Here is a 15913-nt window from a genome sequence, read left to right as displayed (position 1 = left end):
CAGACAACTCGACATACAGTTAAAATATTAAAAATGGAAAAAAAAAAGGAATATAATTTGAATTTAAAAATTTATCATCGTCGTTTACACATAGTTGAAGATTTTTTTCTAGAAAATTAATTTGTAACGCTTAATTGCGTTTTTTCGATTAAATATATTCGAGTGGGAACGGTGAGTTGATTGTACTTTTTTTTTTTATAAAAATAAAAATTAAGAATGAAAAATTCTTTCCTTCGTATATATGTAAATTATGATCCACGAATAAACTAAATAAAGGTGACGACAATTATTGCGAAATGGTATAAAAAAGTCGTTGCAAAATGGGCAACGATAAAAAGAGCACGACACGTGCTCGTAATTAAACACAATCACGTGTGTGTCCTGTGACAAAACATTTTCCAATAAACCTTCACTTTCAATGCTTTTCAATTAACCGACCTTTTCACCGTGCAAAAATTTCTCTCCATTACGTGTCTCGTTATTTAAAAACGATTTCCTTTAACGATATTTCTCTCAAAACACCAATTTCTGCTCGACGAGGCCATTGACTGCTTCATCGGTATAATGTTAATGATTATGTTCGACAATTTTTTTCTTTTTTTTGCAAAATTGTTTGTTCATAATATGAATATACTCTTAATAAAGAATTAAAAGAAAAAAAAAAATCGATCGATTCATGTTGATATTACTAAAAAAAATTGACAGTTTACTTAAATCTTTTTATCGATTATTTGCAAGTTACAAAAAAGAAAAAAAAATATACGAAATACAATCGTAGATGTTATATTTTTTATTTCTATATTTCTCTTTTTGGTTAATTTTTAGTTTTTTTCTCTATCTCTTTATTGCGATCAATCAACGATTTTCCGTTAACAAATTTTAAGCTAAATTTAGAGAAAGATTCGATAAACATATCTTTCTAAACGGAACGTTTTCAATATTTCCATTGATATTAATATTGGCCACGAAACAGCCGAAAAATATTTAAAAAATAAAAGAATTTACGAAAAAAAAAAAAACGCATATACATGTTAAAAAATTCATAGAAATTTTCAGATTCGCGCGGATTGTCCATTCTTCTGCCGACAATGCTTGTCCATTGATCGTCAAATCACGTCACTGTCAATATAGTCAAAATACAGAGGAGCGATTTCAATTTCGAATCGAATATCCACAGGAATTCGATCGAACCAGTTAAAAGTAGCAGAACGTGTTTAAACGTACGTTCGATCCACGCTAGAATCTACAATATCTCGCGATATGAAACAAAATTGATCCAAACTATCATTCAAGTTTATAAATATTCCTTTATAACATTCCTTTTTTTTCCCTGCGAAAAGACCCTTTTCTACACGTTTTCCACGTTGTCGACACAGTGTTAGCATTCTTGTGAATGAATAAGACACATCAATAATTAACATTCTACTTATGGAACGAATGAATTTCAATTCATCGTCATCTCCAATCTCCACGCTCATCATACGCTCATTTCTTTCTCATCCTTATTTTTATCATACCATCATTTCGTCTATTTATACTAAAATACTGGTGGAAAGAAGTCTCGATGAAGGGATAATGCGTGTCTGCTTGATTGATTTGGAAGGAATTATTTCTTGTATTGATCCAAGAAACGACGATTTACATCTAAATGTCGATGCGTGGGGCCATATAGAATTCAGAATATTCTAACGTATAAAAAATTTTTTATCTATTTAATACACGTATGATTTGCAACGATATAATTTAATTTATAAATATAATTTCGCATTCGAATAGTAAGATAATATACCCATATTTCGCTTTATAGCTTAGATACGTTCCAGAAAATAACATTTGTTTGATACAAACAAATACAAATTCAATTGGATCCGTTCCAATTTTTCAATAAAATAATATAGTTTTTAGTTCGTAAAGCGTTTTTTTTTTTTTTCGTATAACGAAACATCGTGCCATAATTAAAAAATCGATATACAGCGAGGTATACGTGTAATTGTACGTATACAGAATACACATACTACAGATATATTAACATTACATACGAAATAATTAATAATTTCGAAGATATTTCAACTTCAACGATCGATATTTAATTATCAATGAAACTAAAAATAATCTTTACTTAATTTTGAACATTCAAATCACATCACTTCTCTACTACTATCTATCTTCCTTAGACTTCTTTCCAAACAATACTGATATCACGTAAGTGGAGTCACAGTAACTCAGGTTTTAACCGTGTTCTCGAGCATTGCCAATCGCACGCAGGATCAACAACCCAATTCCAACAACAATCGTGACACGAAGAGAGAGAGAGAGAGAGAGAGACAGTTCATTTATTGCATCGGAATGATGGTCGTTTATCGGTCTCGAGGGGGCGAGCCAGCCCCACCCCCGTGGCCCAACCGTGGCAAACGTTGTCCCTTTCATGGACATCTCGTGGGCCACGCATCGCCGACAGTGGGGTGGCCGCGCATGTACATATTGATCGATGTAACAGTTATTAATTCGCGTTCTCGATTATCGACGCACCCGTCTCTCACTAATGCAATAACGCCCAATAATAGTAACGTAATTTCGACCCAGTGTCCACGATCCGGGGGATTATTCGTGGCGCAGATGAGACGACGGTGGGCAAAAGCCGGCAGTTTTTAGGGATTCGGGTCAAATTTTGCGTTTTACCGGGTGTCCCGTTTCAATCCGCTCGGATTTCTATTTGAAATTGTTGACAACGCCAAAGGAAGATAGGATCAGGGGAGGGGGAGGGAATTTTTGAACCCGAAAGGCAGGGTGATATTGGGTTTCCGGGTTTTTCAATCTTGAGGATCGATTTCGCGTTCCTTTTTTTCTTCTTTTTTTCTTTTTAGATTCGTTTAATTTTGATCAGGTTCAAGAATTTAGGTGGAAATGATGGCGACAATGATTTAGATTTCGGTAAGTAGAGATCGCGTTTATATTATGTGGTTGCTATGTAAACAAGTAGCTTTTGATATTTCTTGTAGTTATTTTTTCTTTCAATTTTTGTAAATACGTATCTTTTTTCTTCTTACTATTTATACAAGTTTGTGGATTAGCAAAGATGAAGGGGGAAGGAAGGGGGATATATTTTTATCGTTAGGTAAACGATGATTGAAATTTATATTAAAATTTATCGTATTTATGTTTACGAGAATCAGGATATTTTCTACAAATATTGTTACTTGGTAAAATCCTGCTAAAATAAACCGGTAATTTTCATAAGTCCAACAACAATAATTAAAACAACAAATCCTCCAAATGAATACCGAATCCGTAATAAACACTTTCGTATAATCAAAAGCGTGTTACGCGGGGCGGGACGAGTGAATGAAATAATTTATAATCCTATCACAATAACCGGCCACGGGCGCGATACATATTTTTAATCCTTATTAAAAATTATATACGTCATGACAAAATATAAACTTTACCGCAGCTTTACCAGAAAATAATCTCATCGATCATCCAAATGATACGAATCTATCTATATTTCGTGTATAAATTTCATTAATTAAAACGTTTTTTTTTTTTTTTTTTTCCCTTCTTATATCTTGATTCTATAAAATAAACGAAACGATGTTTTATTAATTGGAAGGAATGTTTTATTAAAAGGAAGGCGAAGCCAATTGTAAAATTAATAGAGCTTATCTTATCATGCTATATCGATGTTACGGAATACAATTAATCCTTTAATTCTTAGATCGAATTAAGCTAAGTTTGGAGAGCTAGCTTATAAAAATGTTCACGCTAATAATACTAAATAAAATCATAATTGTGTGAAATGAAACGTTTCAAGCAAAAATTCGTGTTCGTTCAATTCTACGTTAAAATTTAAAACGCGATGTATCGAGTTTAAATTTGCTTCTTAGAGAAGTATTTTCCATATACGTGGAATTCCATATACATTTTCATAAACATATACAAATGGAATAAAACAAAAATCAGTTCCATGCGAGGCGTACGTTTGAAAAAAATCTCCTAATCCAAATCTCCTCTCCAATTCAGGAGAACACAAAGATAAAAAAAAAAAAAAAATGACGAAATCGAAGTTCGACAAACATCGAAACTTTCCTCCTCAAAACGCCAACTCAAAATTTCTCTTTGAGACAAAGAGACAAAGAGAGAGAGAGAGAGAGAGAGAGAGAGAGAGAGAGAGAGAGAGAGAGAGAGAGAGAGAAGACAGCGAGAAAAAGAGGAATCGTTCGCCATTTAAAGGAAGTACACGCATAAACGTCAAAAGAGCGACGTTTACGTTTTCTCGAGTAGCATTTCCAGGCTAGGACTCGGGGAACGTGTACAGAGAGAAATTACAGGGTTGAAACGACCGGTTTCGAGGATGCCATGCCGCTTTACGACCGTCTATCCACCGACTGTATAATCCGATTTACCGAACGAACTCGCCTCCATTTCTGCTTCCCTTTCTTTCTCTTCCTCTTCTTCTTTTTCTCTCCTCCCCCCCCCTCCTTCCTTTTTTTTCCCGCGCCATCTTACGTGCTTCGTAACACAGGGGTGGTTTTTCACGGTTTAGCTAGGCGGTGCTAACCGATCGTCTCTTCGAGGCTGATGGCTTTTTTATTTTCTCCACCCCTCGTTCGAAGTGACGAGTGAATGGACAATTAAAGGATATCTCTTAGTTTGTTCTATTCTTTTCTCTTTCTCTCTCTCTCTCTCTCTCTCTCTTTGTCTCTCTTGCTTACACTTCGTTCACGAACGATACGTTGCGTTTGATTTTTATTCGACGTGGAAAATCGAAATAATAATTCGATTTTTCTGATCGTCTTTGATTAAGAAGGATTTTCTTATATGATTCATGATGTAAACATGAAAATATAGAGTAGTAAGCTTGATTTCTCAAATATAGCAGAAAGTAAGTGCTTGTTTTTGAGAAAATCGAAACTAGATTAAACTAGATTGGCACGTTTCCTGGATTTAAAAAAAGAAGTTGAAATAAAAGTAATATATATTATTATTGTAAGATAAAATTAATTATCAAGTTCTAGACGACTATTGCAACGAATTGGAGAGGAGATTTCGATTAGGAGATTTTTTTCAAACGTACGCCTCGCATGGAACTGATTTTTGTTTTATTCCATTTGTATATGTTTATGAAAATGTATATGGAATTCCACGTATATGGAAAATACTTCTCTAAGAAGCAAATTTAAACTCGATACATCGTATTTTAAATTTTAACGTAGAATTGAATGAGCACGAATTTTGCACGACCAAATTTTTTCGAAGTTTCGATACTTTGTACAACGCGTTCTCCATTCGCTTCTGCAAAGCTTAAATAATTGTACGATCCTTAAATTTATATATACATAATATTAACTTGACTTTACTTGAATTTGAAAAAATGTTTCAAACTTTTTCCCTGAAATCTTCAAATATTTCAAATATTTTTTTCTTTTACTTCAAGCCATAAAATCCTCCCAATTCCATTCACTTGTTATCGTTACACATTCGAACTAGTAACTAATGACTTTACCTCCCTCAAAATATCTTTGATCCAACACTCGTTTCTTAGACGGATTGTCTTTTGATGGACGCGATCGAACGCGTTTAACTATTTAATTTTCATTCCACGTTTTGAATAAATGCTCGATTAAAGACGACGAAATCGTGATTCTCGGGGAACTTGCGCTTTCCATTCCACCTCGATGCGAAATCGAGGAAGAGGAGGAAGGAGTGGTTCGAACCGACGAAGCCATGAAAAGTTGGTAATCCAACGGGTGCGCTATTAGTCACCGCCTTAAAATTTCTAATGATCCGTGAAGTTAACGAAACGTATCCTATTAAAGGAGCCATTGATCATTGACCAACTTTTAATGGCCCTCCTCCTTTTTATTGTCGATTACTCGATTTGCTTTCGCCTTGCAACAATGAAAAGATCGCCCACCTTCGTACCTGTCTGAGTCTTTATTTCCAGGGAATGTTAAATTTCCTTTTTTCCCTTTTTTTTTTTTTTTTTTTGATAACATGCTTGTTGAACAACATCGTAAAAAAATTTTCTTCGATCATAGAGATTTCAATAATCGAATAATCGTTCTCCTCGTGTTATTGCTTAAATTATAATTTCTATGGGTGGATAAATTGACGAAAAAAAAAAAAAAAAAATAAAAAAATAAAGCAGGATAGATTTGAAGTAAAATCTGAAAAGTAAAAAGTAGTGGTCGGATGGACTATTAAGGTAGGAGGGATTTGCATGTAATGTAAATCGATTATTCGGATACAAATGGTAATAGGGATTTCGCGGATTTTTTTCAGCGTTATTAAATTTTTCGCGTTCCACGGATATCCGCCTCGGTGTTTCAATATTTGCAGATTTCTTTAAGTTGTTCCGCATCGATTCCATTTAAATTGCGAGGATTATATTCCTGGACAAAAGGATTACGATCGAAGCAGTTACCGACTCCGTGGAAAATTTCTGATGGCTTTACGTATTTGACATCTCGTAACTTAATTCACTGTTCACCAGCCTCCATGTTCCACCAGCATTTCCTTCGTTCTTTTCCTCGGTTCATATATATATCGAGCAGTTTTTAATATTACTTTTTTCAATTATAAAAATATGCACTCAAACAATATTATTCGTCTGCGTTATTCGGGAGTTTGATTAACCAGAAAATGTTAGTTTTTAACTATTAATTTGATAACGTATGTTTCTCACCACAAAATATGCAAATTTTCATCGATAATCTCATTCACTCGTATTTAATTACAATTATACAGAAATTGCGGTTTGAATAATGCAATGGAATTATCCATTAAATTAATATTAAGCTAATGTGAAACTAACACCCCAGTATTAATTAATCATGATTATCTATCACTTTGAAATGGTAAAAAAAAAAAAATCTAGAATCATTAAGGAATTTAACGAACGAAATGAACGAAAAACGAAATTGGTAATTTCACTCGAAACTCAATATGAATTATCATCTGTACAAATGAAATGAACAGAGATATCTTCTAAAGCGATTGAATTCCTTCTTTGTAAATATATATTCTTTGCGAAAAACAAAACTTTTCTGTAGTATCTGTCTTTACAGGAACGATTCAAGAGAAGCAGCGAAAAATTTAAGAAAGAATAAAAACGATATATTGAAAAAAATTTCATCCTTCTTTATCTATTCAAAATTGAGAATAGAATTGAAAGAAAATCCAATCACAATTAAAACTTTCCTGCAAAGGTGTCACGATCCGCGATTCGATTTCGAAAAATTGATTTTCCCTCGAAACACGGAAAAAAATTAGACGCGAAACAGTTTCGAAAATTTTTACTTTACTCGTTCGAAACAAATATCAGACACGACGAAACAAATAACTCGACCGACAAAATTTCTCTTCGAAGGGATCGCACGATTCAAAAATTTATTTCGAAACGCAAAATTTTTCCCATCAGACGCGAAGCAACAGAGAAAAACTCGAGAGAACGAAATTTCTTCTTCGAGGTACAAAAAAAAAAAAAATTTCTCTCGCCAATTCCATCAAACAGATATGATATTGGCTCACGCAACATCCAACGAACAAAAGCAGCCGAGTAGCGTTTCCGGTCAGCGGGCAAAGTCGACTTAGCGCGATGGCTGGGAGCTAATCTTTCGAGGCGATCGCGATGCGTGTAAACCCGGCGTCGAAATCGCCGCGTAAGCCTACTTACGCGGCCAAACAACGGCCAATGCCGCCTCCTGTAATCCAACCGTGTTTTCTACTCGGTCCATTATCGGCTTACCGCTCTGGCTAACCTCCGAAAACCGAGGATCGAAATCTTCTTCCAGATCCAAGACTCTGAATTCTTTCGGAATTTCCAACTTTTACGACGTTTCGATGCCATTTTCCTTTTTTTTTTTTTTTTTTTTTTTTTTTGGATCGAAGAGAATACGTCGAAGCTTTGCCGCGTTGAATTATTCGACTCTGTACAGAGAGCGTGTGGTTTTATCGTGGAGTGGATGGAATATCGAATATAAATTTAAGGAGGGATTTTTTTTAGGGAGGGGAATAAAATAAAATAGGAAAATGTATGATAGGCAAAGTCGAAGGCTGAGAAGAAAATGTTCCGCAAGGACTATTATTTTTGATAATTGAAAGGCAAGCACGATAATGCAACTTTTTTTATTCTCGATTTTTCGGAAGGGTAAATTTTTGAATATTTAGAAAATTTTCATCGATTTGAAAACATTCTACTTTATGTTTTTTTTTTTTTTTTTATTTTTCGACTCTTAAATATACCGAGATAAATCAAAGATAAGCTAAGGTAAACGAAGAGGATCTTTTTTGGACGCGTGGTCGACAAATGGTCCTCCCACGTTCGAACCGAAAAAACCTTATTTCGTCTCGCGCGTAAAACTATGAAAGCGAAAGAAACAAACAAAAAAAAAAAAAAAAAAAAAAAAATGGGAAAAGCAAGCAAAGAGCGCTTTTTACGACACACTTTCCATTTTTCCTCGCGAACCCGCGAACCCTTCATTCAGAATCTTTCTAAAAGCCACCATCACCCCTTCTCTTTCCCTCTCTTTCTTTCTTTTTTTTAAACTGTATTCAACAAAAAGAGCGCGATGTTCAGCGTACGTCACGTATGAAAACGCGTGACATTCAGCCGGAAAGATGCCCCCGAATTCGTGCAATTCGCTTCGAATACAGGGAATAGCGACGATTATCGCGCGCAAAAGGAAAAAAAGAATGGTCCGAGAATTAAGGGCGCTGTCAATTAAACGTTACATTCGTATTCCATTATCGACTTCATTATTATCAAATAATGAAGTTCGATCGATTCGAAAATTAATTTACGATACGAATGATTTCGAAATAATAAATAAAATGTAATTGCCGAATTGTGAGGCAGACATATATATTCGACACGTTGATATATATTTTTCGTAATTTAGTTTGGTTAAAGTAAACAAAATTACATTTTGTTTAATTGTAACGAACAACAATTTCTCTCACTACTTTTCTGTGGATCGATCGAGTTATGGAATTTATCATCGATTATTTATTATCCGTTCGCGGAAAGAATTGCTAATTTGCTAATTTTCTCATATTTCTCGAGTAATCTCGTTCTTGGAACAATAAAAAAAAAAAGAGGAGGAGGAGGAGGAGGAGGAGGAGGGAACGAAACGGAGCAATCCGCGCTATTTCATTTTGTACTATCTATCAACTCTCATTTCGCTCTTATATTTTTAACAAAAAACTGCACTGTATTTACAATAGGCATTGTCTTTCACATTCTCCTTTATCCGAACTTTTATTGCACATTTCCCCACGGTGAATCGCTCTTTTGTTCCCTCTTTCTTTTCTCTCCTATTCCACCTCCCCCTCCCCCTCCCCCTCCCCCTTTCACTATGGTGCAAATTTTCTATTTTTTCGTATCGAAAATGATCGATAAACGGGAAAAACGAAAAGAGAAAGTTTGTACGATAGAAAAACAGCGTGCGCGATGTTGATGAGGATGAGGAATAAAAGCATTCCTTTCGAGATCGATTTCTGATAAGCGAAAATTGTTGAAACGTCGTGATATTTTTTTTTTTTTATCCCGCTTCAGTGATCAGGTTCAAACTCGAGAAATTAAACGAAAATCGATATTGATTTGGCTAACATTGTTAAATTTATTCCATGTGAAAAAGTATTAAAGGATATTCGGAGGAGGAAGATATACTATTTTTATAGAAAATACGAATGAATATTATATCTCGTTTAAAAAATTTATAACTTCTAAATTAGTATCGTTGCAGCGTTATAAATAAGTAATATGTGTGAAGGGTTCATAAACCGATCAGTGAAAAGGTCTTTTTCGTTATTCAAATTTTCGACAAATCAATTATCTCGATACTTTAATATTGACTCGATTTAAGCCATTTTTAAATAAACTGTGACTTACATTAATCATCTTCTGAATCCTTCATATACACCAATATTAAAATTCTTCAATTATCTATTATAATCTTATTAAATGTTGTTCTCCAATTAATGAACGAATTATAGAAAAGGCACGAACGTTGTATTCGTTAAAAAAAGATGAAAAATCATCCATAATATCATAATTTTTAAGTAACCATCATTAGAATAGGCAAAATAATACCTTGATAATTTTAATCGACTTGTTAATCGACTATTATTATAATCTTACTCATTAAAAATTTTGTTTTCCAATCGTACAAATCGAGAAGGAACGGATCTTTTATTTATTAAAAAAAGATTCGTTTTTTAATAACCATTATTATAATATCATCATTATAATAGACAGAATAACTTTGGTAATTTTAATCGACTACTTAATCTACTAGTATCACTATAATATCACTAATTAAATACATCAAAATTTTGTTTTCCAATCGAATTATCGAGAAGGAACGAATCTTTTATTAGTTTTTTTAACAACTATTATCATCATTATAATAGGCAGAATAACCTTGGTAATTTTAATCGACTCGTTAATCGACTACTTAATCTACTAGTATCACTATACTATCACTAATTATACATAAAAATTTTGTTTTCCAATCGAATTATCGAGAAGGAACGAATCTTTTATTCGTTTTTAACAACCATTATCATCATTATAATAGGCAGAATAACCTTGGTAATTTTAATCGACTACTTAATCTACTAGTATCACTATACTATCACTAATTAAATACATCAAAATTTTGTTTTCCAATCGAATTATCGAGAAGGAACGACTCTTTTATTCGTTTTTTAACAACTATTATCATCATTATAATAGACAGAATAACCTTGGTAATTTTAATCGACTACTTAATCTACTAGTATCACTATACTATCACTAATTAAATACATCAAAATTTTGTTTTCCAATCGAATTATCGAGAAGGAACGACTCTTTTATTAGTTTTTTAACAACTATTATCATCATTATAATAGACAGAATAACTTTGGTAATTTTAATCGACTACTTAATCTACTAGTATCACTATAATATCACTAATTAAATACATCAAAATTTTGTTTTCCAATCGAATTATCGAGAAGGAACGAATCTTTTATTCGTTTTTTAACAACCATTATCATCATTATAATAGGCAGAATAACCTTGGTAATTTTAATCGACTCGTTAATCGAATACTTAATCTACTAGTATCACTATAATATCACTAATTAAATAAAATACATCAAAATTTTATTTTTCAATCGTACGAATTATCGATAAGGAACGAATCTTTTATTCGTTTTTTTAACAACCATTATCATCATTATAATAGGCAGAATAACCTTGGTAATTTTAATCGACTCGTTAATCGAGTACTTAATCTACTAGTATCACTATAATATCACTAATTAAATAAAATACATCAAAATTTTATTTTTCAATCGTACGAATTATCGATAAGGAACGAATCTTTTATTCCTTAAAAAAAGACGAGAGATCATCCGTGGGACACGTTCTATTTTTTTTTTTTTTTTTTAACAATCATCATCGTTGTAATAGGCAGAATAATGCGGTGGTAATTTTAATCGACTCGTTAATCGAGCATCGCTCAACGTGATTAATCGGACGCGAGAATCGGTTTCTGCGCTCGCAGAACAGGCGAATTAATTCAATAACAACGCCGGTTCCACGTTGCATAATTCCCGCGCATCGTTAATTGCTATTCGTAATTCCGTAAATATGTAATCCACCCTGGGGGGGAGGGGCCCGTTTCCTTATTACGAATTCGTAATGCAAAATTGGTGCGACGAACCGTGTAACGCGATCGCTCCACGCAATTGCGTGTTCCAATGACTTCGCATTATGACAATCAATCGCTCGTTTTCGTCCTTGCGACCGCGCTGTTCAATTAGAATTAATTCGAACACGGCGACATAATCTATCCGTAATCTATTAATACAACGGGCTGTTGTGCGCGCGGCTGCAAAAATTTCTATCCCCAACACTTTGTAACGTGAACGTGTTCGATATTGTACGCGATACGATCAATGGGGCATCCCACGTGTCATAAATTTTGTTGCACAATTCGCAATGCATATGGGCTGCATATTTTATCACGTCACGATGCAGCCTATCTGATGCAACCACACGCAGATGTTAAAAGTGTAAAAGTGTATCCATTCATTCATTGCGCGTATTATATATATATATATGTAAACACTCGATGATAACCGTCTTACGTTTTGTTCTACTGTATATTATGCATACGATACGATTTGTACTTAAAGATGTCGATAATTGAAAGGATGGAAAAATAAACGAGCGTTACGAGAAGTAAAACGTACGATAGATTTGTAAAAGATTAAGAAAGGGGATGAAAGGGAGGAATTATAACTAGGTGATGATTTAGTACGAAACTTTTTTACGTTGGCAGCACGAAAATCCTGATATTTTGAACGAAATTTCGAACTTTCAAGGATAACACGCTTCCGTTTGTATATGCATTATAATCCACCTTTTTATTCATCCATATAATAAGAGTTAATATTTTTACTTTGCCAAAATATATAAAGTTGTAGAATTATTTTACATTTACGGAATAATTCTCTTTCCATGCGAACGATAAAATTTCGTTAATCCATGCTAATAACGTTTTTACGACTATTACTTCTATCATTGTAACTTTGATACAGTGAAAAATAACTTATACTGATTTCTTTTTCAAATCAAAAAAATTTTTTGCATTTATTCTACTTTAAATAAATATGTTAAATCATGTTTATAGATATTTGACAATGTAATCCCTACATTATCAACCGGTTCCGCCATTTCGTTACGTCGTTCGAGAAAATGGCGGCCGACAACAGAAACCAACCTAACCTCAATCCTTAACCGTTGGACGTGGTTGGTGTGGGAAAATATTCATAAAATATTCATCAAAATACATACGAAATCGATGAGAAATGATCGAATGCATTGATCTCGAACGAGGGAAACGAAGAGAAGAGATAATAAATTGAGAATCGGGAGTCTGGATGATTTGCAACGAAACTGTAAGCGTTATATCGGGATTGTTTAATATTCCATTAACGAGAACGAGGCGAAAAATCTAGCGAGATCGGTGAACGAAATATGCCACGGCCCTTTTCTATCGTAATCCACGCGCGAACTGGCGAAAGGAGAAAATATCCGATTAATCGGGAATCGAATTCGCCGGATACGCCGCGAAATCCGATTAATTTCCCATCTCCTGCATTATTCCCGCCGATTTCGACCGTTTTTACCACGCGGGCACAATCTCTCGTGTTGTTTTCGAATAAATTTCACGCAATCGTTCGCCGATTCTCTTTTAAATTCTTTGGAAGGTGAATATTCTGCGCGATGTAATAAAAAATTTTAAACGTTTTGTTCGATTTCCGCTTCTCTTTTTTCTTTCGAAAAACTTTCGATGAATTTTTTAAAAAATTCTTTTGTGATGTTCGCTTCTTTAAGATGGAAGTTTTTGAATATATATATATATCATCCGCTTTTTTTCGAAGTATAAATAATAATCCACGTTGTGGATTCGAAATTTTTAAACCTTTATGAATAATAATATACGGTTTTGGTATTAAAATTTGTTAAAATAAACGCTTCGAAATTGTATAAGATTTTTTGGTATTTTTTCGATATAGGTATTTCCCAATTTTCTCGAGAAAATGAAAAATTTTCTAGGAATAACGGCGAAGGAAAATATCAAGAAGAAGCCATAAATTATTGAATCTTACATCGATAAGCAGTAAAACACGTCCAATTATCGTTTTCCAATTAAGGTAAACGAGAAATTAATCGACAGACGTAGAAACAGAAGTCATAACTTACCTGATAGAGCACGTCTAAGGAAATTGGGTAAACCATCTGCTCGACGATGACTCTGAGAACGGTATTGGGCCCCCCTTGGGTCTCTGCTTGTGTCTGAGCCACCTGATTCTGTCCAGGAATCGCGACTTGGTTGTTCGAGTTCTGTAACAAAAAAAGACAAGTTAACGTTAATCATCTATTCTTTGGAGGAAAAATATTCTGGGAGGAAAAGAAAAGAAGAAAAAGAAATATTTGCCATCCATTTTTAAAAACTGGTATTGTCGTTTGTTTCATCGAATACGAAACGTTGTGAATCAATGTGTAAGAATCCCAATCAATATCTTCAACTCAACTGAGATAACAACTTCATTATCAATTTAAATTAAAAGCACAAATATACCGCTTCGCAGATTTTCAATTTCCCATCCAAATATAAAATAAACACGATTACTACGAATCCAAATAAAAAAAAAAAAAAAAATAAAAACAAACCGTTTCAAATTGCATAAAAGACCCAAATTCGTATAAAATTAATAAGCTAATAACTTTACGTGTTATAAAATTTTTAACACAACGCAAATATTAATACATCGACACGTATATTCCCATAATTGTGACACAAAAAGAATTCGAATTTTCTTCAACGTTGAAGTTGTTAAATACGGTCTTCGAGTTGTCGAGTTATCGCCAGATGTCGCCGTGTGTACAAACTTCACTCAACACAGGGTGATTTGCATAAAATGGCAAAGAAACGCGGTATATTGCGTGTTTTTAATCAACGACGAAACGAGTTACGAATCGTACTTTTTTTTTCAAACGATACACGATTGATACACGTGTTTCCACGATACCACGAATCGGTAATTTTCAAACCGTTCCCCCGTTTGGGCAAACACATTTTTCCGGATTATCCGTCGATAAAAGGAAGGAGAAAAAAAAAAAAAAGGGAAAAAAAAATGTGAAGTTCATGCGTCACGGGAGTGTATTTTCATCCATTTGCGTCATCCCTGTCCAAATAAAAGTAAACACGTTGTGTACACCGAAAAGTAAAACACACATAGCAATTACTTCGATTCTGCACAACTCATTCGAAGGAAGGCACGACGGGAAATGTTTGAAAAATGAAAGATCAATAATGGCGGTACAAAAATTAAAGTATACGTTTTTATATATCTCGAAGATTAGAGATAAACGAAATTACCATCAATTAAATTACCATTTAATTAAAAACTATTCCTCGTACACAGAAAATGTCGATATGTAAGATGAAATTGGCGTGGAATTCGTCATGGTTTTCCCACTATACAATCCTGTATTATTCTGATGTTCTGCTATACAGTTAACGGATCGAACGTTACGTGAGTTACATGTTTAACTCACGCTCTCATTTAGTCGAAAGATTCTGCGAATTAAATCCAATTCACCTCGAATCGACTGGACTCTACGCTCTATGAATGCTTCACGCGTAAGTAACGTTGTTGCATATAAGAGCGTATAATCGTAAAATCAAAAATCTGTGTTTAAATTATTCCTCAAAATTTGTCGAATCGATAAAAATATTTTAACAACCATTTTTCACGTTCGATCTGTTAAAATTGATATATACGTTAAAGCTACGAAGTATCGAAGTAGTGCACCAAGTTTTACGGTCTAAAATAAAATTTCACTCTTTGGATCATAACTTTATAGAGCGGAGCACGATCGATATCTTGAAAATGAATTCATTTAAAGAATCTGCGCGGAGAGGTGTTATTATATCTTAAGGAAATTTTCAAAGTTATAATCGTGAATTGCTCTCGAGAATATCGACAGGTGTCTCGAACGAATTCTATGATTCAAGGTACTCGAGGATAATTGAAATTGAACAAGATCACTTCGAGCCGATCACTTTCGCCGACAAAAATATATTAATTTCTTGAATAACAGCGAAGAGATTCTAAAGTGCGTCCATTGGCTAAATCAGTGAAAGAAGTAAGAAAAACAGGAATATTTTCGTACACTTGGGTAATTCGAATTTTCTTGCGCGATGACAATTTTGAAGCATTTATGATGGTGGTCTCGGTCGGTCACGTAGATCGTTCGATTCGAAATTAGAATGGCCACCAACGAATATTTTTTACATCAAACCGAAAACATAAAAATTACTGGCAATTCAATGGCGTGTAGTAAAAT

General features: G+C 33.8%; 1 protein-coding gene across 15 annotated transcripts in view; it reads right to left on the bottom strand.

Annotated features, from left to right (window-relative positions):
• The window catches only part of heph (polypyrimidine tract-binding protein 1 heph), a 455618-nt gene that overhangs the window by 45667 nt on the left and 394038 nt on the right, over nucleotides 1-15913 (bottom strand). For all 15 annotated transcript variants that reach the window (XM_031916317.2, XM_086906233.1, XM_086906236.1 and 12 more), the window contains one exon: nucleotides 13763-13903. In XM_031916317.2, coding sequence (XP_031772177.1) covers nucleotides 13763-13903 — 141 coding nt within the window. The remainder of the gene's footprint in view (nucleotides 1-13762; nucleotides 13904-15913) is intronic.

Source organism: Apis florea, unplaced genomic scaffold (genome assembly GCF_048593485.1).
Source record: "Apis florea isolate Af1SG1 unplaced genomic scaffold, ASM4859348v1 contig_2492_pilon, whole genome shotgun sequence".
Lineage (NCBI taxonomy): Eukaryota > Metazoa > Arthropoda > Insecta > Hymenoptera > Apidae > Apis > Apis florea.
Note: the sequence above shows the minus strand (reverse complement) of the source record. Positions and strands in the feature narration are given on the sequence as shown.